This window comes from Aythya marila (assembly GCF_965140915.1).
Source record: "Aythya marila genome assembly, chromosome: 12".
In the NCBI taxonomy this organism is placed as follows: domain Eukaryota; kingdom Metazoa; phylum Chordata; class Aves; order Anseriformes; family Anatidae; genus Aythya; species Aythya marila.
This window is the reverse complement of record NC_139053.1, coordinates 2,944,798-2,964,260: the sequence shown is the minus strand read 5'-3', so window position 1 is coordinate 2,964,260 and position 19,463 is coordinate 2,944,798. Positions and strand designations below refer to the sequence as shown.

The 19,463-nt window shown below is 38.2% G+C and overlaps 2 protein-coding genes across 6 annotated transcripts in view; one reads left to right on the top strand and one right to left on the bottom strand.

The window, feature by feature from the left end:
• Window positions 1–12,915, bottom strand: part of PHKB (phosphorylase kinase regulatory subunit beta) — a 76,561-nt gene extending 63,646 nt beyond the window's left edge. For 3 of the 5 annotated variants that reach the window (XM_082770233.1, XM_082770232.1, XM_082770236.1), the window contains exons 1-3: window positions 12,773–12,915; window positions 4,246–4,335; window positions 2,520–2,658 (exon numbers count right to left, since the gene is read on the bottom strand). In XM_082770233.1, coding sequence (XP_082626359.1) covers window positions 2,520–2,658; window positions 4,246–4,335; window positions 12,773–12,857 — 314 coding nt within the window. In that variant the 5' untranslated portion in view covers window positions 12,858–12,915. Of the gene's footprint in view, window positions 1–2,519; window positions 2,659–4,245; window positions 4,336–10,375; window positions 10,471–12,772 lie in introns of all 5 variants that reach the window. The other 2 variants (XM_082770234.1, XM_082770235.1) reach the window with 2 other exon arrangements.
• Window positions 12,916–12,993: 78 nt separating this feature from the next.
• ITFG1 (integrin alpha FG-GAP repeat containing 1) overlaps window positions 12,994–19,463 on the top strand; it is a 72,856-nt gene continuing 66,386 nt past the window's right edge. Inside the window, exons 1-5 of the mRNA XM_082770043.1 lie at window positions 12,994–13,223; window positions 15,449–15,521; window positions 15,914–16,059; window positions 17,765–17,822; window positions 18,828–18,902. Coding sequence (XP_082626169.1) covers window positions 13,022–13,223; window positions 15,449–15,521; window positions 15,914–16,059; window positions 17,765–17,822; window positions 18,828–18,902 — 554 coding nt within the window. The 5' untranslated portion in view covers window positions 12,994–13,021. The remainder of the gene's footprint in view (window positions 13,224–15,448; window positions 15,522–15,913; window positions 16,060–17,764; window positions 17,823–18,827; window positions 18,903–19,463) is intronic.

Here is a 19,463-nt window from a genome sequence, read left to right as displayed (position 1 = left end):
GAAGTGACAAATCTATCATTAACATGAAGCACAGAATTCAAAACAGCAATGAGTTAAATTGGGAGAGTCAAAACTGCAATATTAGTGAACAGAGAAGGAAGAACTGTAAGCAGAGAAAAATTATAGACACTGATGGAGCACAGATCAAAGGCAGTTTTCAGTGAGTCAGAATGCAGGCAGTGTGATATGAATGCTTAAATCTAGACCAGCATCCAGGCTTTGAATGGAATCATCCCCACTTATCATCCAGTGGTTAGATTTGCAAAACAGCTTTGAAACACAAATTCCTCTAAGAGGAAACTGAACAACAAATGTACTCTAATACCTCTAATTCCCACAGTCCCCCAACAAGCTGTGCAAATTATTAGTACTTTGAACAGGTATGAATTATATAGGCTAGAGGGACGTTCGGTCTAGGAACCTAGAATAAATTCAATCCGAAGTAAAACCTTCAAAATACTTATGGAGAATTAGGGTCCCCCCTCAGAATCAACAGCTTCAACTCACTGACACATTACTGCAAAGCCAAATTATTGGTGATTGTAAACAAAATCATAGGGAGAAAGTCAATCCTATCACACATTAACAACAAGCTAAAGGAATTTGTACAGAAAGTGAACCGCCCAAAATTAGAAAAGGAATATAGAATGACAATTACAGTCATTATAGTAAAATATTAAGGCAAGTAAAACCAAATCAGTAGCTCTTGATGGTTTAACTGAGTATGTGAGGAAGGATGAAGGCAAGGAGGTACCTTTATTCACAGAGGATGAAGATTAAACTTTTCAAATGAGGTCTTGATGAGAACTCGGCATAAGAAATCATCAGAAAAATTGTTTTGTTTAACATCATTACCTTTACATATCTGAATGGCACCTAATATTTAATGTATCAGTAGATGGGAGTAAATATTTGAACTGTACACTCAAATGTTAAAATCCATAGAAAAATATTCTTTTTGCTTATTTTAAAACAGTTACATTTTATTGACATTGTAACAGCAGTTAGACAAAGGCATTTAACCCACCAACAATTACTTAGGAAAAAAAAAAAATGTAGAATTACCACTGAAGCAGAAGAACACACACCTTAACAAAACTGCAATATATTGAAGATATTTCACATGTTTTTTGTTAGTTTTAGTACTACTATTCAAGGGAAAACAACTGTTTTCTTCAAAAAGAAAGTCACGAAGAATAATTTTAATTATATGAACTGGAAAGCAATCTAGCACCATGAAAGCCTGACTGTTTTGATGACTTATTAAGATTCTCGTTGCAGTTTAAAGGTTGTCAGTAAAATGATTTGAGAAATAACCGCTACTGACAAAAGAATGGAAAGGAACAACCTTACACTTTCAGGAAAAGCAGAAGAAATTTTTGAAGAAAGAAGAAGAAAGAAATAAGCAATGAAAATCTTCATCACTTTCCTATTAATTTAGCGAGAATAGATCTTAAATTTGTCTGAGAATTTAAGACAAATTCTTCATACCACTGAAAATAGCATTTTTCAATATCCAGATACAATTCAGGATCAGACTGCAGTCTTCCCATTTATTAGTTATTAACATAAACACAAAGGGAGACGGGCCTTCTGCCACCAAACCACTGACTATGTTACTGTTGATAATAACCCCTGGGCTTAGCAGAACAGTTTTGTCGCAGTGGAGAAGTTAATATATCATTTCCATAGTTGGATAGGATTTGTAATTATATCTTGTTATGACATCCTTTCCCACTACTCTCAGAAATCCTGTCAATACACAACCCTTTATACTTCATGCAAGCTAACAACCATAGTCTAAACCAATATAGATGTGGAATTTATCCTGTGCTTCATTTCTGGCTTTTAATTTAAACTGCATACACTCAGTTTAATCAATTATCCTGATGAAACAGAGTTTTCAGTGATCTGACAGCCTAGATCAGCATCCAGTTAACATACTTGTACTAAGAAGTTATCAAGCACATAAAGTAGAATTATAGAAAATCAAAGGCAACAAGAAAAGTAAGAAGAAATTATTATGTAACATACAACAAAATACCAGAAAAAATAACCTTTTGGTTTAACAGTCTCATGTCCTTTGTATCTGCTGTGGATAGTCGCTGTTATTTCCCAAACATATATTTCTCAGCATTTGAGGATTCAGTCTTCTGTGAGTATCCTGACTGTTACCCTACCACAAACCTGCTTCTGTGCTCAACTCAAGTACCACATTTGAAATGAGCAGTATTCCATGAGTACAGTTTGCCACAATAACCTGTATTTTTAATAGCATGCATGAATTCCTCGGTTTCAGAATACTGGTACCTATGAAATTATATGAAACTGTATATGCTTACCAAAATTACAGACATTTTTAACCTAGTAGCTACTTAAGTACTTTTTACTGAGATTCAGAAACATGCATCACCTCTAGGTGTTCACGATATTTTGGATAAAATATCATCTTTTAAAACATTCCCAACATACTACATAACAGAAATAATGGCAGAGATGTGAATTTAGAAGTTACGCACCTGTAAGCAAGAGCCAATGCCCAGGAACATGCAGCACAGTAAAGATTGTCATGCACTTTTGCCTTTCGGTTATCCCCATATGTCTTTGTAGGAAACAGACCTGTGGTTGGGCTTTGATGAAGTAGCAACGTTGTCTTAACTGGAAAAATGGAAAAAGAAATTAATTGTTGCTAATGAATAACATTTACAACATGTTTCTTCCAGTTTCTGCATAGGTATAAATCAATATGTGAATGTCTGAGCATGCACAATACAAAAGGGTCAGGAGAGACACACACAAAGAAAACTTTTTCATACTGGTTCGACTCTCAGATTAGAACTCCTCAAAAAACTCAGTATTCACAAAAACTCTGTGACTATTCCTATAGCACTGCCCACTCCACATGGAACCACTCCAACACAAGTCAGTAATTTCTCTTTTTTGCAAAAAATGTCTATAGTATATTGTCTGACCCCAAAATAATATAAACAATAGTTAAACTCAGCAGAACTCTACATTCAGAAAAATTAAGTTTTAACTCTGGCCAGATGATTATTTCAATATTCTTTAAAATAACAAGGAGTGAGACGTTGAGAGCAATGCATAGCATAAACTATTTACATCAGTTTTTAATATCAGCAGTATTCCTACTGCTCAATGTAGAATAATATAGACAACGGAAAACAGCAGTTACCATCACAGAGCAGTGAATGAAATACATATTCCAGTGCTGTATAATGTTTATATTTCTAGAAGCCACTCTTCAAAGTAAATTGGGAACAGTCCAGTTAAAAACAGAAAAAATCAATCAAACAAAAACACAACAACAAAAAAACAACAATGCTAAGGTTTTCATAACAGTAAAAAACACAAAATCTGCTTTCATATACATATATAAGCTCTACTAATTTCAGGGCTTTGCAATAGCTAGAGGATGGGGATGGACATGTTTAACAGTTCTCAAAAATAATACATCAAAACAACATGGTATGATTGGAAAGGGTATATTTAATTACCTATTTCGTATACTTTGAACTTTATTCAACAATTTAGAAACAACTACATGGACAACTTCTTAAAGGTAAAAGATGTCTGGGCTATTTTTCCTGTCCCATTTTCAGATGGAAGGGCTCTAGCAGAACCAACAAGTATTATGAGGATTAACATGGGAGTGGCTCTACTTATCTAAAAGATGCATAAGGAATATTTTCTTCTCCTACCTCATCCAAGTCCAACAGACACAGCTCAAAATTTTAAAAGGTCACAAACACTTTAAAAAGGTATAAGGGGTAAGCTTGCTCTGTTCTGTGTCTTTTTTATGCAATCTTCCATGTTAAAACCAATTCCAAATTTGGTTAGTTAAAGCATCAAAATCTATCAGATCACCTTTATTCACCTTTACTCCCTCCTCATCTAAAATAATGGGGCCCAACTCTATTCTCTATCTATTCTATTGCTCCTGTTCCATCTATTCTACTGTTTGACAAGTGCAGATGTAATTTTGAATGCTTTGTACAGGTCATCATGATCTTTCAAACAATGTATGAAATATCCAAATATGTGTTACATTATCACGGGAATCTTATGAGGAATTGTAATGATATATTTTTTTTCTCTTCAGAAAACAGAAATCCTTATCAGAAATTGCAGATATTACTTCAAGCTAATGACTGTTTAATAACTGTAAATACTCCTGTAAATTGCACTGAAAATTTTTCATGGTAGGAACAATTCTTGTTTACTTACCAATTCTGTAATAATGATCTAATTTATCCCACAGACTTCCCCCCTCTGGTTTTGGAAGGTTAATACTTTTAAGTGGCTCATAAATTGAACCTAAAAAATAAAAGAAAAAATCAAGATCAGGATTAGTTACATAATTTTTACTGTTACTAAAATGCAATATGATTGTTTGTGTTTGTTATGCAAAGGCACAATTTATCTAATTTCAGTTCAAACAAAAAAATAGCATTTTTACTATCTCAGAAAATGTAACATTTCTGTATGCATTCTTTCTACAGTGCCTGTCCATGCAAGCAAGACCTCCATGTGGATCTCCAATGCCTCACAGATGTTTAGCTACAGCAAATGCCTAGTTGAATGCATATCTCAAACTCAAGAAAAAACGTTAGTGTGTTCTCATGTACTACTGAGGTCAGTAGTACAAACTGGTCAGCAGACACAGCCCCCAAATTACCTACATTTCAGGGAAATACAGTGTTACCATTTCTACATTATTCTTCTGCAGTGTCCCACATATTGACTACTTCCCTGTTTGCACCTGAACACTCTGTTTTGCTGATAGCTGAAATTAGCTACCTATCAGACAGATGGGTTTCTTTAAAATTTCTGAGGTAAACCATTTCCAGAACCTAATGTTAAGAGTAACATACTGCTCTCCTTCCATAAATCTTCGTGGCTTTATTCAATACTGTGGACTGCAGGATCTCCCACGGTGTCATTTGACCGGAGGAAGAATGGGAGCCTCCCCTTTCTGGACTGCACGCTGCCCTTCTGAAAAGCTCAGAGTGAATTGTCAGGGAAGCCCAGACAGCCAGACGCTTCTGGCAGGATGCAGCAGAGTGCTCCTATTCAGGTTGCTTCTTTTGCAATCCCTGCACATATCCAAGTATTAGACAAGAGACTGTCCATAAGTGGGACTCAACCAAAACCAAACGGAACATGTAGAGTGGTGACAGAGGCCTTATTAATCAAATCCTGAGGAAGGAGGACTGAGAACTATTTCCTGCCCCTCCAGGTCTCATCCCTCACCCCTCACATTAGTATTACTTTTGCTTTGCAGTAGCAGTAAAGAAAATTCCTTTTCTCCCACCAAAATCCACCACCCCTACTCGAGCAGACTCCCGTGGGTCCTTTGTTGGATTTGGTAATGTTTAAGCACACAGTGGAGCTTTCACTGCCACCTTGCCTGTCCTTGCTGCGAGAGGTAAGGAGCAAGGACCGCAGGCAGGTGGGAAGCACAGAGGGCTCACTTGTTTGGTTGCCTAAAAAACAAAGCTAGAAGACACACGTTGTTCTGTACTAGGTAAGCAACCTCGATCTATAACAGCTCTCATACCTTCTGTTTGACATTCAACATTCTGAACCCAATTAATTTTTTGTTTCAGAGCAGTATTAGGTTTTTCAACTTCTTTTTGCCTAGGAATTTCTGTCCTTTAAAAGATTCATGATCTCTATTGTTAAGACTACTAATCCAGTTGTCTTGCAAAAGCACACTATAGTAACCTGAAGCGATTTTAATTTTATAAGGTGACTTGGTCAAAGTAGGACAGAATATGCGTAGGAAAAAATCTTCAGCCAGTCACTTATTTGCATAAAAAGTAGCAAATTCATGAGAAATGTTTACTTATGAGGTTCTCAAAGGCAAAATAAAGATACTTACTCTTAGATTTGTTAACTATGTGACACATACATAGGACGCTAGTCTGCGTGAAGTGGGTTCAGAATATCTCTTTCCTTAAGACCATTAAGCCCTACACTGCACTGTGAAAACCAGGTGAGTATTCACAGGCACAAACACGTATACACACAAGGTACAAGTTTCTAAAATAAAATTGTTCTAATTTACATACTTACCAGACAATCTGTGACCCTCTGTGGCCAACAGAGAAACAAAATAAAGTTATCATCAACAGAAAGTATATGCTTGGCTCCTATTTCACAGCATGAAGATTTCAACTTTGGGCAGAAAGAATACTGAACAGAGCAAACAGCAGGAAAACGTCAAAGCACTACTATCTACCAATTATATTCGTTTAGATATTTCAAACTTTACCAGCAGGAATAAATGAAATAGTTGGAATGGTTGTTGATGAAAAAAAAAAGATGAAGTGGATTCAAAGTTCAAGAAAATTGACAAGAAGTTTTATTCTTTAAAAAGTATATGCAAGAGAAGTTGTTTAAAGCAACACTCAAAACTCAAGTCTTTTGCATATTGCTCACAAATACCTATGTAGTTTATGTTTGTTTGCATGTCTAGATGTCTGCTGGACAAGTCCTGTGGTAAATTATGGGTCATTAGTACCATGATCTAATTGAAAACAACAAGCAGACAAAAAACCATGAAGCTGGCTGCTATTTCTGTGTGGTTTTATAGTGAGACCATAACACCAGGGGAGCTGTAAGTATTTTTAGGATAGCTAAAAAAGCCTGCCTATGCTCTTTTCCAGAATCCACGTAACAGTTTATTTCAGCAAGACAGAAACTTAATACATGAAGTTATTTTCAATTACTTATTTAATATGGGATTTAAAACTGACAAAATGGCTACAACACTGAAAGTGAATGACACCTGCAATTGAGCTCCCAGCACTGAAGCTGAATGAGATGCAATTGAGTTCTCAGTTTGCATGTTACCATTCAGAACAAGGAGAATGAGGACATTCAACTACCATTTTTTAAAATATCTAATTTCACTGTGACCATACAGTACAAGTTTCATTTAAGGTAAATATGCACATGTCCTAGGAAGGAATACTAAAATACTTTGCTGATTTAGTATTTTTAAGCTGTATACTGATGTACAAACATATACAAAATTTAAATAGGGTACACAGTAGTTTAGATTTTCTTCCCACAAAGAATGAAGCATGCCCATATTTCCTCAAATCAGAAGTGGACCACTGCGGGTCAATAACTACTTCAAAATAAACTAATAAATTGGAAATCAACATCACTTCCTACATTCAGGTATTTAATTTAGTCTGTTAAAAGTCAAAGTCCTTGACCCATCTCTAATTAAATCCCTATTTTTCCTTAGATATTTCACTAACTAAATATGCTATATCCATATTTTAGACAGAAAATGAGAAAATAAATCCCCCTTCACTTCAGATGTGGCTCCGTAAAGATCCACATTAATATGATTTCATCATTCTTCAGGTTGAAGAATTTCTGAAAAGGACAGCCATTTCCTTTCAAAGTATTAGAGAACAGGAAGAAATCTGAAACAGCAAAATAAAAGCAGCATCAATTACTAATGCAGAACTTCCATAATATTTGGACAAGATATTTCAGACTGAGCTAAGACACTGGAACTGTACAAATACATTACTGAGCAGATTAAACTCAAACGTACAATAATTTCAGGAAAAATTAACAATTTATTCATCTCTTATAAGCAGAGTACAATGCTGAAGGAAATTAAGGGAAGGTCTCCGAGACAAGCTGTAAGCAGTGTGAATAACTGCATATACAATCTGCAGAGGCTGAAAATCCTTATGTCATCCTGACGTTAGAGTGCTTGCCCATCCACTTTGTTGTTACTCTAGTTACATTCAAGAATAGCATTAATTGATCTTCAGGAAGAACTACAAACTGCCTAGATATTTAGATTGAAAATATATGGCCAATATTTTAAAACCCTCTTCCCAAACTCGTATCTCGAGAGGCTTTGAGCATCCCCACATCGCAGTAACATCAGAACGACAGCCGAATGGAATTCTGCACCTAGACTATGGAGAAAGGTTTACCTACTTTAGGATGGATTGATTATTCAAATTCTACAAAGTACTTAAACAAGCAAACCCCTAAAGTTTAATCACAAGCAAATGGAGGTAACATGACAAGAATTTTATTTCAAACATTTAATATGCCAAAGGCAAATGTACCCATGCATAACTAATATCAGCACACAGCTGACAAAAAAGCCTCAAAATACCAGATTTCTTTCTAGATTTGATGCATAGCACGAGAATCAAAACTGACTGCAGCCCTTAAACACAACACTAGTTCTGTAATACAACACTTGAGACACCAGCAAGTTCTGGATCTCAGATCACAAGTATATCATTGCCCAATATTAGTATGGGGAATGCCATCTTCACGTTACAGTCATTGGGACGAAAGAGGATTTTATTTCTTCATGCAGGAAATTTTAAGAATAATTATACCATATGAACAAATCATATCCTGCCAATGTGACATTTCATTTCCCTCTAGACTCCCGCAATCTCTCCTGAGCTGAGACTCAGTGAGTACTGAAGAGAAATGTTAGATATAACAGATATAACACAGTTTACTCTAACAGTTCTGTGCCATTAAGTTGCCTACTTTAAAGTCCAAACTCATAGACTTGAACAAGGTGATAATAAAAAAATAACTTTCAGAAACAAGAAATAGGTTTATCTTTCACTAGAAAGAAGATTCATTTCTCATATATTTCAACATCTGAACACTATTATCCCATGAACTTAGCATGTACCACCTGTGGTGGTGGTGGGATTTGGTTTTTTGAAATCACTATGTACTGGAGGAAACTACCATCTCGCAGCTGACCCTTCTTTGAGCAAAAAGCTGGACTAGCTGAGCTCCAAACTTTCCTTCCAAACTGAACAGTTACACGATTCAGTGACACCACCACCAGAAAACCCAAGGGGGCAAAAAATAAAAGAAAATAGAAACTAATTTTGAGGCATTTCTCTAACTGAACAAACACTAGGAGTAAATGCAAGGGACAAAATGTTACCCAGACTGAGGAACAGTCACAGCAGAGGTACAAAGGAGTAAAATCTTGTAATGGTTTTATATAAATAGTTGTAAGGTGACAACACTTTTCAGCTATTACTTATCAAGAAAAATAATGTGCTGGACCGTACAGAATTCAAGATATTTTAGAATGTCATGGGAGGAAAAAAAAAAAAAAAGTCTGTTTTCTATTTCCCTTTTTAGCCCATTGTAACTAATTGAAATTACTGATTTCAGTAATTTCAATTTATAGTAACTAACTACTCAATTATATACATATATAAATATATAACAATTTATAGTAACTGACTAAAATTCAATTTAGAGTAACTAACAACTCACAAAAGTTACCAAAGACCAAAAAGAAAACGAAAACCTTAACTGCCATGCCAGCACACAAGAGCTTCACATAACCAAAATGCCAAAGTGTGCCACACAAGCCTTGTAAATGGTACAAGCAAGGCAGAACAATGATCAGGGTTTTCAAGGCCATCGCTGTCATTTCTCAGCCTGCGAACTTACAACAATACCTCTTAACACTACTAAAAACATTTATTTTGTGTCATAACTAAAACCAGAAATGTCAAGTAGCAACATGATAATCAAGAAAAAGTATTTTTTATTTATTTATTACAATGTCAACAGTCCACAAGCCTTTTCATGTTGGAAGAGGCAAAACAGAAATGCCACAGGCAGAGTTCAAGTGACTCAGTTGCCGCAAAAGACAGCTGAAATCCTCTTATCTGATAACCCTCACTATCACTTGTGCTGCTAACATGTTTCACTGCAGAGTGAACAAGAGGTTGAGGATCTTCCCAAATCAGCTACTACACGTACAGACACATTTGTTGCTGTCAAACTCTTTCCAAAATCTATTAAGCTAAAAATGTAATGGTCTTGATAACTTCATATATACAAGCTCCTGTTGTAGCTAAGGAGAAGCTGCCTCATGAGGCTTTATTTTGCTTCCACTTAACTTCCAAAAGTCAAGGTTTAGAACAATGACTGACTTGCAGGTAATCTTACTCCTTGTTGCTAAACCAGTCACGTTGTTATTGTTGTTTTTCTTGTAAGAAATTAAATCTAAAACACCATTATTTGTACACTTTTCACATAACCATTAGCTTAGAAACACAATTCAGTTATGAGATTGTTATACTGACAGACATTTGCAAGAACATAAACACAAAAAAGAAAATCCAAACAAAACAGGAAGAGTAGACTTCAATTTAAGTAGATTCCAATTTCCATAAATTTTCACTTGAATTTTTAAGTTATATTGCACAATTCAGAAAAGCTGCTAACACAAAACACTGCGTGAAACACAGAACAATTACTGTTTTTGTTGGATTCAATAGCCACAAACAAAAGCACAAAACTGCACACTTACCAAATTTTAAAAAAGCATGCGCAGATGAGGTTCTGTCATCATCCAAATTGGCCATTTCAAATTGGTGCAGCTAATCACAAACGTCTCAGGCTAAGCTACAGCAATTTTCAAAACCGTTTAGTAAATGTTAAAGGCAACCAGAATTAAATTAAGTGAAAGCAATGTTAGTGGAGTTATTAAAATGACAGAGTGCACAGCACGCAGGGTAGTACCATGTTGTTATATTTCATGTTTTCCCTCTTCTACTCTAAAAATCAGTTTTAGTTTGCCTTTACTTCACTAACACTTAACTAAGCAAAATGGTATAGTCTACACTAAAACCATCTTTTGAACTTTACACAGTAAGTTATGGTTGCTCGAGACAAAAATTGCTACTAAAGTCTAAAGGTGCTGAATAATATCTGTGTGATCTATTTCAGGATTAAATAAAAAATACATGTTTAACATGTAAAAAAAAAAAAAAAAAAAAAAAGCGTTAAGTAATAGTAAGCACTAACAGCTAGAATTCTGCTTATGCATAGTGTTGCTTTTAGCCAATGTGGAATTTACATTAGGATGCTTTGCGCAGTCATATCCACAGCTGATGGTACTGAATATCTATTATTTGAAGTGGAACATCTGCCAGTTTGGAGGATAAAATAAGAAAATATCATTTGTAGTTATGATGACAAGTCGTTCCAAATCTTTAAAGCAACTAGGCTCTTTAAAGTAGCTGAAATTTCAGAGGTTGTAGACTGGCGAACTGCTGAACATATTTGTAACCTGTTCCTAACTGTTAATTATCACAGTAGCAACAATTGAAACAGTATTTTATTGTTCAAGGAAAGGAAAGAAAAAGCTCTCAAGAAAACTTGCTCTTACTGGCAACAACGTAACATATTTTAATACACATAAGCATCAAGATATGCATTACCTCCTACACCATAGGGTCTTAAATGATACCTTGCTGTTGGCTGTAAAACATGAATCACCTATGAGTTTCATGCACGAGTCTATATTCCATGTTTACTAAATAGAAAGGCTCCACGTTTATTAGCTCTTACTCTAAGCAAGGTATTAAGAAAAAAGAAACAGTACTGTTTGTCAGCTGGGACTGTCAGCATAGCCCTCATCCAATTCAGAACAGCACGGGGGGACTTCCAGCCAATTTCAATGAGGCTAACAGCCATGGCTCCTTCTGACAACACCAGAAAGGAAGAGTAAGAGCTCTGAAGTTACACAAACTTAGTTATAAAGATGTAGGAGGGAATCTGAGAAACAAGAACATGATTTTTGTTGTTAGATAAGATTGTTACCTAAATGATCACATAGACAAATTAATTTTCACACCAACTCATTAATCAGAAAGGCATTTCAACTAAAACAAGCTTTATTTCGCCAATAAACAAATTTCTTTGGATTCCGTATAAGTGACAAGATCCCTGAGTAGGAAAAAGAGGAATTGAACTACAGTAACAATCTGTCACTATCAGAGAAAACTTTCTTAGATATTTAATAAATAAGTAACAGGCGGCAGCAGATAAAAAAAAAAAGTCAAGCATCACAACCACCTGAATGCCTTCTGCAGTGGCAGAGCCCAGCTCGGCCGGGAAGCGCCAAGTTAGCACGCTGCTGTGTGCCTCGGGACTCGCACACTCCCAACACGCGGGATCCAGGCTGTATTAGGTAGAGCTCTATGGCTACGTTCGCTAATCAATTTCAGATAACAGTACCGTGTAATCATAATTAGCCATAAAGCAGGAATTCATTTAGTGGACAGTCTTCATAATGGTATCATGCACATTAATACTATACATAAGTAGAATTCTTAAAGCCTCATCAATCAGAGCAGTCGTTAACCACTGCACCTTCTTGGAGGGCCCTCAGCAAGGCCACCTCCTTCAGTCTGACCTGTCACTAAGACAGCAGCACAAATCAAACTGTGAGTTGTGCAAGCACGAATGCCAAATACAGAAACACCACGGGGACCACTTGGAAAACTGTTTACGCTGGAATAGTGGCAAGTAAAGTCCCAGTACTGCTGTACTTTATTTAAGAGAACAGAAAACAGGGGTCTTTGAGCTTTGGAAACTCAAGGCAACTCCCTAAACCTCACCCTTCCACTTGAGGCCAGAACCTCGCTGCCCTGAAGACTGACTTCAGCACCTGAAGCTCTCACGTTCGAATAAAATAAACGCTTTTCCGTGGAAAACCAGGCAGCAGCTGGCACTCCCGTGCTTTAAAGCGCTCCGCCTGCCCTAGAGCGATGCTACAGCAGCAGCAGCAGCAGCTCCCGCTCCCCTCACCCAGCCCCACAGCCCCCGGGGCCGCCCGCTGCGCGGCGTGAGGCGAGGCGAGGGGAAGGGCAGGGAGCGGGGAGCCGCGGGGCGGCCCCGGGGCCGAGCCGAGAGGTCAGACCTGAGCGCTTCGAGCGAGCCCGCAGCTCCAGCATCTTCCAGCTGACATCGGCCATGTGGGCCGCCGCCGCCGCGGCCGCCGCCATCCCGCCGCGCTGCGCCGCTCCCCGCGGCCCGGCGCCCCGTTACCCGCGGCGGCCGTAAAGCCGCCCGGGCCGCTGTCGCGAAACTGTCGCGAGGCGGCGGCGCCGCCGCCGGTCCCGCCCCGGTGCCGCCGTAAAGCGCTGCGTGCGGCGGGCAGTGCCGCGCAATGGGGGGCGGCCGCCGTGTGTCGGGGCCGGGCGCGGCCCTGCTGCTGCTGCTGGCGGTGCTGGCGGCGGGCCCGGCGCGGCCCGGCCAGGCGCTGCAGAATGTCACGGCGCAGCTCTTCGGCGCCGAGGCCCACGGCACCCTGGCGGCGTTCGGCGACTTCAACTCGGACAAGCAGACCGACCTGTTCGTGCTGCGCGGCGGTGAGCGCCGGGTGCCGGGGGTGGCCGCGGGGCTCGGGGCCCGTGTCGGGAGGGGCAGCGGTCGGCCCTTGCCTCGGCCCCTCGGGGCTCTTTCGGGGCCGGGGCTGCCCGTGGGGTTGCCCCCGAGGCGTTCCCGGCACGGAGGGGCCGGTGCGCGGTGGCAGCGGAGCGGGGCGTTGTGTAGGAGGGGTGTGTACCTTCATGGCTGCCTTTGTGGGATGAGGGGAGGTAAAGGCATCGCCTGGCTGAGCGGAGGGTTTTGCTCCTCCAGACCTTCTGCTTCCTCAGTATGTTGGAAGTAGAGAGGAAGCGCGCTTCGTGCTTGTGTGGAGCATGGGTTAGGTGTTAGTCCGCTGTGGGCATTGCTGAATTCAGAGGAGAGCAGCCGCGCATGAGGCTGTCGGCTTGTCAGCGGCTGGGGGTCTCTGCTCAGGTTGGGGAGAGGACACCAGTGGGAGCAAACCAGAGGTCAGCACTGTCTGTGGACATCAGATGTGGATTGTATCTTAAAAGGCTGACAAGCAGAGAAACTCATACTTCTTGCCTGTTGAACCCACTGCTTTCTACTCGTATGTGATACTCTTCCAATAGTCAGTCCATCAGGGCAGTCAGTAATTCACCTTTTGCTGCTCACTGGGGAGTGTTCAAAACGTTTGAGGTATCCTGACCACAAAACTTCTAAGCTACTGAGTTGTTGTTTGTGTGGAAACTGTGCCCTTTTCCTCACCCTTCTCTGTACTTTTTTTCCCCTTTCTTCTGTGCTGTTTTTGAAATGTGAGGACGACAACTGCAAACAGCTTTTAGGATACGTACACTGAGGATTGATGTGCCATACTGCTTTCAGTTTTCTGCTCGTCAGATAATTTCCAGTAGTCTGTTTGTTTTGATTGCTGATGAGCTCTGAGCCAAAATCTTCATAAATCCATCTTTAGAGACCATAAAATCTCAATTCAGAGAAGCGTAATTAACTTGGAGCCTGCTAAGTGTAAGGATTGATCTGCTTCATCAGCATCATTACTTTACCACGTAGATGATAAAAAGGCAGGTAAAAAAACTAGTGTGTGAAATCAGAATTGTAGGTTTTAGCAGTCAACCTACGTCTTTATTATCAAAAGCTTTACCAGCCAGCAAGCTTCTTCAGCTTACTGCATGCCAGCTTTTCCAATCATCTGTGAAGGTACAGTGCAACCCTGGCTGCATTAGCTTGCCAGATGGGACTGCACTAGTTGCCTCTATCCATTTGGAAAGGGTTTATTTTCATTTACTCATCTGTTGGTGTATTCTCCTTTGCAAATACGTTTATGGCAGTTATTTTCCTCTTTCATACCCAAAAAGTTTCTGTTCTGATATTTCACAGCTGTGAAATTTGCCGCAGAGCAAAGCCCTTGAAGTATGCTATGGTAGCTCAAGTTTGGAGCTGGAGAATTATTTTCACTTAGGCAACCTATGGATAGGGATGCTCCAGGTGACTTTCTTAGAGAATGCAGAAAAACATAATAAAGGATTAGTAAATAAAAATACAATTCTATTTCTTCAGCTGTGAAGTATGATTTTAATTGCAGAAGTGTATATGAATTATGATTTTTTTTGACTGAAAAAAAAAATTATAGTTTAAGAATTTTTTTTCTTCCCCCAAAACAATTCTATGTGCAACAGGAAATACGGGCTTCTATTTAGATTATACTGTAGTACCTGAATGACAGTGGCTTGTATCAGTGCCTCGAAATGAGGAAGTGCTGTGTGGAACCGGGTTACTCCGGTGGCTTTCTTGTCAGCGGGCTTGGGAGAGCAGCATCAGATCCTGCCATGTCAGAGACAGTATTATAAGAGTTCTTTAAGTCAGCTTTTACGATTTAAATGTTTGTGTAGAACCAACGCCTATTACTTTTTCACATGTGACATTTACTAATCTAGTATGGGAAGTTCTGTTTCAAACCATGTGGCAGCGATAGCAAAGAGAAGTTTAACACTAAGCCCCCAAGAATAGTCTTGGTATCAGCATCCATTTGATGCTAATGGATTACGTCAATGATACAGTTAGATTTATACTGTTATACTGAAGAAGTGTTCCTTTTGCTTCCTTTCTAATGAGGAGGAAGTGTGTGTATTTTTGCTGTTATGAGGAATGACCGTTTGTAACACAACACTTAGGTGCTTTATATATAAAAATAACACTATGTTCCTTAACCATGAGGGGTTATTCGTTGTCTTACTTGTTTTTGCAGGGAATGAGTTGATTATCTTTTTGGCTGACCAAAAGGAACCTTACTTTAAGCCCCGTGTTAAGTTACCAATGAAGTAAGTATTGACACTGCGTGGTGAAACAATCTAAGTGGTCGTTTTTCTTGAAAGGACATCTTCACAGTCAGCGGGAACAGGACTAGAACTGTCTGTGCTGTGGTCTGTTTGGCAATGTGGTTCAACTTGCCCTTAGAGCTCAAGTTCTTTGACAAGGAAGCTTCCAGAGTCATTTCTGATACATTTTTGTTTTGCCTTTGTGTGTGTGTGTGTGTGTGTGTGTGGTTCATATGACAGAATTTGTGGAATTTGTTATTTATGTAGTTAAGGTGTGACTTACCATCCCCTTGGGAAACTTAAGTACTTTGATTTTCTTTGTACTCAAATTCAGTTTTCATGCACATGTATAATTATATGCACATGGGGCCTCTTTTGTTTGTTTTTACTTCTAGATCTCTAGGTGTTGTCATAACCAGTGTAGTTCCTGGAGATTATGATGGTGACTCACAAATGGATGTCCTCCTGACTACCCGGACACAAAGTCATGGCAGAGATGAACTTTCATTGTTTATTTTCTGGGGCCATAACCAAACATTAGGTAAGTTGCTGAGGCTGCTTACTAATAAGACTGTTAGACTTCTTAATAATTCCGAGGATTTTCTGAAGGTTTTAAGTTATGTTACAGTGTGGAGATTATTTTAATTGTAAAAACAATGATTAGCAGCTATTCAGCTTCATACCTATACGTTATTTTGCTGTTAATCTATATTCAATAATTAACATAAGAAAATAAAACTAAGACTTTTGCTTAGATATCATGCAACAGGCAATACCAAACAATATTACAGCTTGACAGTGAGCTACTTCTTGTGGCTTTCCCATTATGCATGTGAGCTTCACCAAGATTATCCCACGAGACGGCCTAATTTGAATTTAAATAGTGCTAAGAGCCTGGATATGAAGTTCATAGTATAAATTTTCAAAATGTCACACACAAACTTACTAACTGTAATATCAGGGTTGGTATTCCGATTAAATGAAAATTCTTTAAAGACAGAGATACTGAAATAGACTTGGGAAAAGAGATTGTAGATTCTCTCACTGAAAGTTTTCAAGAGCCTTAGACAACCATCTTGCATTGGTGTTCTAGGTGTCTAGCAGTGTTCTGATTGTATCTTAGGATAGAGTCATGGGTGACAGGACCTCTTGAAGTCTCAAGTGTTTTCTGTTGACTTTGCTGGGAAAGCACTTTGGGAAAGGTTTAGAGTTTGAAGAAGAACAGAAAAGCAACATAAGATGATTATCTTAAGTCCACAATCTCATGTTCACAAGTCTTTCATCACAAGTCCACAAAACCTATTGAAAATAATCAATATTGCAGACAACTGTATTATAAAGTAGTTATAGATGAGGCAAGTGATGGCCTTAGATTGCATTGCTTCTGGCTTTATTCAGAGATGAAACAAGCAAACCAGGAAAGTGCATCGGATCACGAATTGAGAGAACAGGAGGTAGCTGTAATATTGTAAGAATATGAAGGACTTAACTGAAATTATGCTGTCTTGCTTCTGAATAGACAAAAGTGGGTCTCAGAAAGCAGTCAGAGGTTAAAAATTCAGGAAATGGTTGGTATGTAGCAAGACGACTGGAAAGGATGTGGTGCCTGCTTGGGTAATAGAAGTATTACCCTGCTCTTGATTTGTCATATCCTTTAAAATATGGGGACTGGAATGAAGACAAAGTAGAGAGATGAAGGAACTGATATGATGTGGCAAGGGGTTTGGACTGCAAGTAAAACTGAAGTCTGTGAGGTGATAACTTGATTAGGACTTAGAATTGTCATTTCCAATTTAGGTAGTCTACCTTTAATCCTTATTTCAAACACACAGTGTATATTGTTAGGAATATATTTTATTGTGACAAAACATTAGACAGATCTTCTGTGCAATGTTAAATTTTGAGTGTCTTCGTTCCAGCTATTTCACATTTCGTATGTGTATTGGATAGCGGTCACACACAAAAATACGTTTCATTATGATCTCTTTAGAATAATTTGTTGGATGTTTTTAGTGGAGAGAGAGGAGAAACTAGCTTCAGCATTTCAACTATTACTTGCGTTTCCTATCTGAAATTAAAAGCTTAAATTTATGCATAATCTCAGGAAACCGTTTAGTTGTGCATGTTCAGTGATGGCTGATTTTATTTATTTTTATCATTACATAAGTAGAAGGATTGTACTTGTGAAATATGTTACTGTTTTAACATGTTGGTAAGTTAATCAAATGGCTATTTTCTGTTTTCAGATCTTAACCATAAAACTATGCTAAATAAGACCTTTCATGATGAGCCTCTAGTAATGGAGTAAGTATTGCTTGTCTTTTTAGAAAAAAGGTTTTATAACAGTGACTAACAGCTACTGGATGCATATATTTGAACACTAAAATTTCAAATATTCTCATTTTAAGTAGAGGGTGGCTTGTTTAATGTCAACTGGTCTAATAAAAGACATTGAAACATATCATCCATCTTTACAAATCTCGTATATTATATTAGCCTTGCAATAGTAAATAAGCTTTTATTTTTTAAAATTGCATTACCTGGTGTTTTATGCAGAAAAAGAGCCATTTATTTTTTTGTTAATTTTGAAGGTAACAAGTCACCTTACTGGCTTATCAAAGTGAAAATATTTCTTCATTAAAATGACTGTAAAATATGTGTGTACATGTATTATTGTACATGTATTATATGCAGGGAGGGACGGGAGCAGGTATGTCAAGGGAAGGAGCAAATTTAGGCTCACTTTATGTAAAGCTGTTACTTCTTGTAAGCAATGTACATTATGTTTTCAGTTTATATTTAAGCCCTATTTCCAATGTCAAATAAGCTGTGATTCTATTTGATTATGCTGCTGAGACCTCATCTTCCAGTGATGATGGAATTCTGTCTTCACTAAGCCTCTGCCATGCAGCATACATGTAGGCAAAAACTAGGTACATTTCTGGAAATTGGAGAATGTCTGTTTTAGAAGGGTGGAGGAGGTAAGAGACTTGAGTAAGAAGGTTTTGATCTGGTTTGCATCTTAAATCTGAAAAAAATCTTTAAGCAAAATAACTAGAATTATTATTCATGTTAAGTAACAAAAGTGACTTATACAGCTGCAAAATCAAATGAGTGGCAGAGTTTTAAATCTTCAAAGAAGCATACTACTATCAGCAGCTCAGGCAAGAGGCAAAACTTGGATAAGACTACACAGATGAAAATTAATCATTGCTTAGGGGGAAAATGCTAACCAAATACAGGAAAAGAGCAACCAGTTTTGTCTCCTGTAATGAGTAAGGTAATACTGAAACTGTTTTTCATTTTCAGCTTTAATGGTGACTTGATTCCTGACATCTTTGGTGTCACAAGCGATTCAAGTAAGCCACAGATATTTATAGGCGGGTAAGCTCAATATTTATTAGTGTCAATTTCGATAATTTATTCAGTCATCTGCTGCTGTTCTTATGAAAGAGACATGAGACTGGAACTGTGCATACACAAGTCTGCATCCCATGTGTGTCTTTAAGCATTCTATGACACTATGTAAAGGTGTTGAGCTTTTTAGCAAGGAAAGTATTTGGTTGGCTTATTAGTTTTCATAAAATGAAAAACTGATGAAAAATTTTCTTCAAATGAAAACTGCCGCAAAAGGTAGACAACTTTGAGTTGCAAAATAAGTACATGCAAGTGATGTTCTCTGTATTGCATCTTTTGTGTTAAGGAGTAGCTAGGGCCACTTTGCTGTCATTAAGAGTAGTCTGAGTTGGCTACAGTTTTATGTGATATGATTGCAATAAAGAGGACTAAGCTGCTAGTCATGTCACTGCAATAAACTAAGTGATTCTAAAAAGCAGCAATATAACTGCCCTGCTGATGTGTATTGCGTACAGAGATTTTTCTGAGTGTATTAGCTAAAGCTCCTGAAAGTAATGTATTTGATTCAACCACTATGCCTTTCAAATT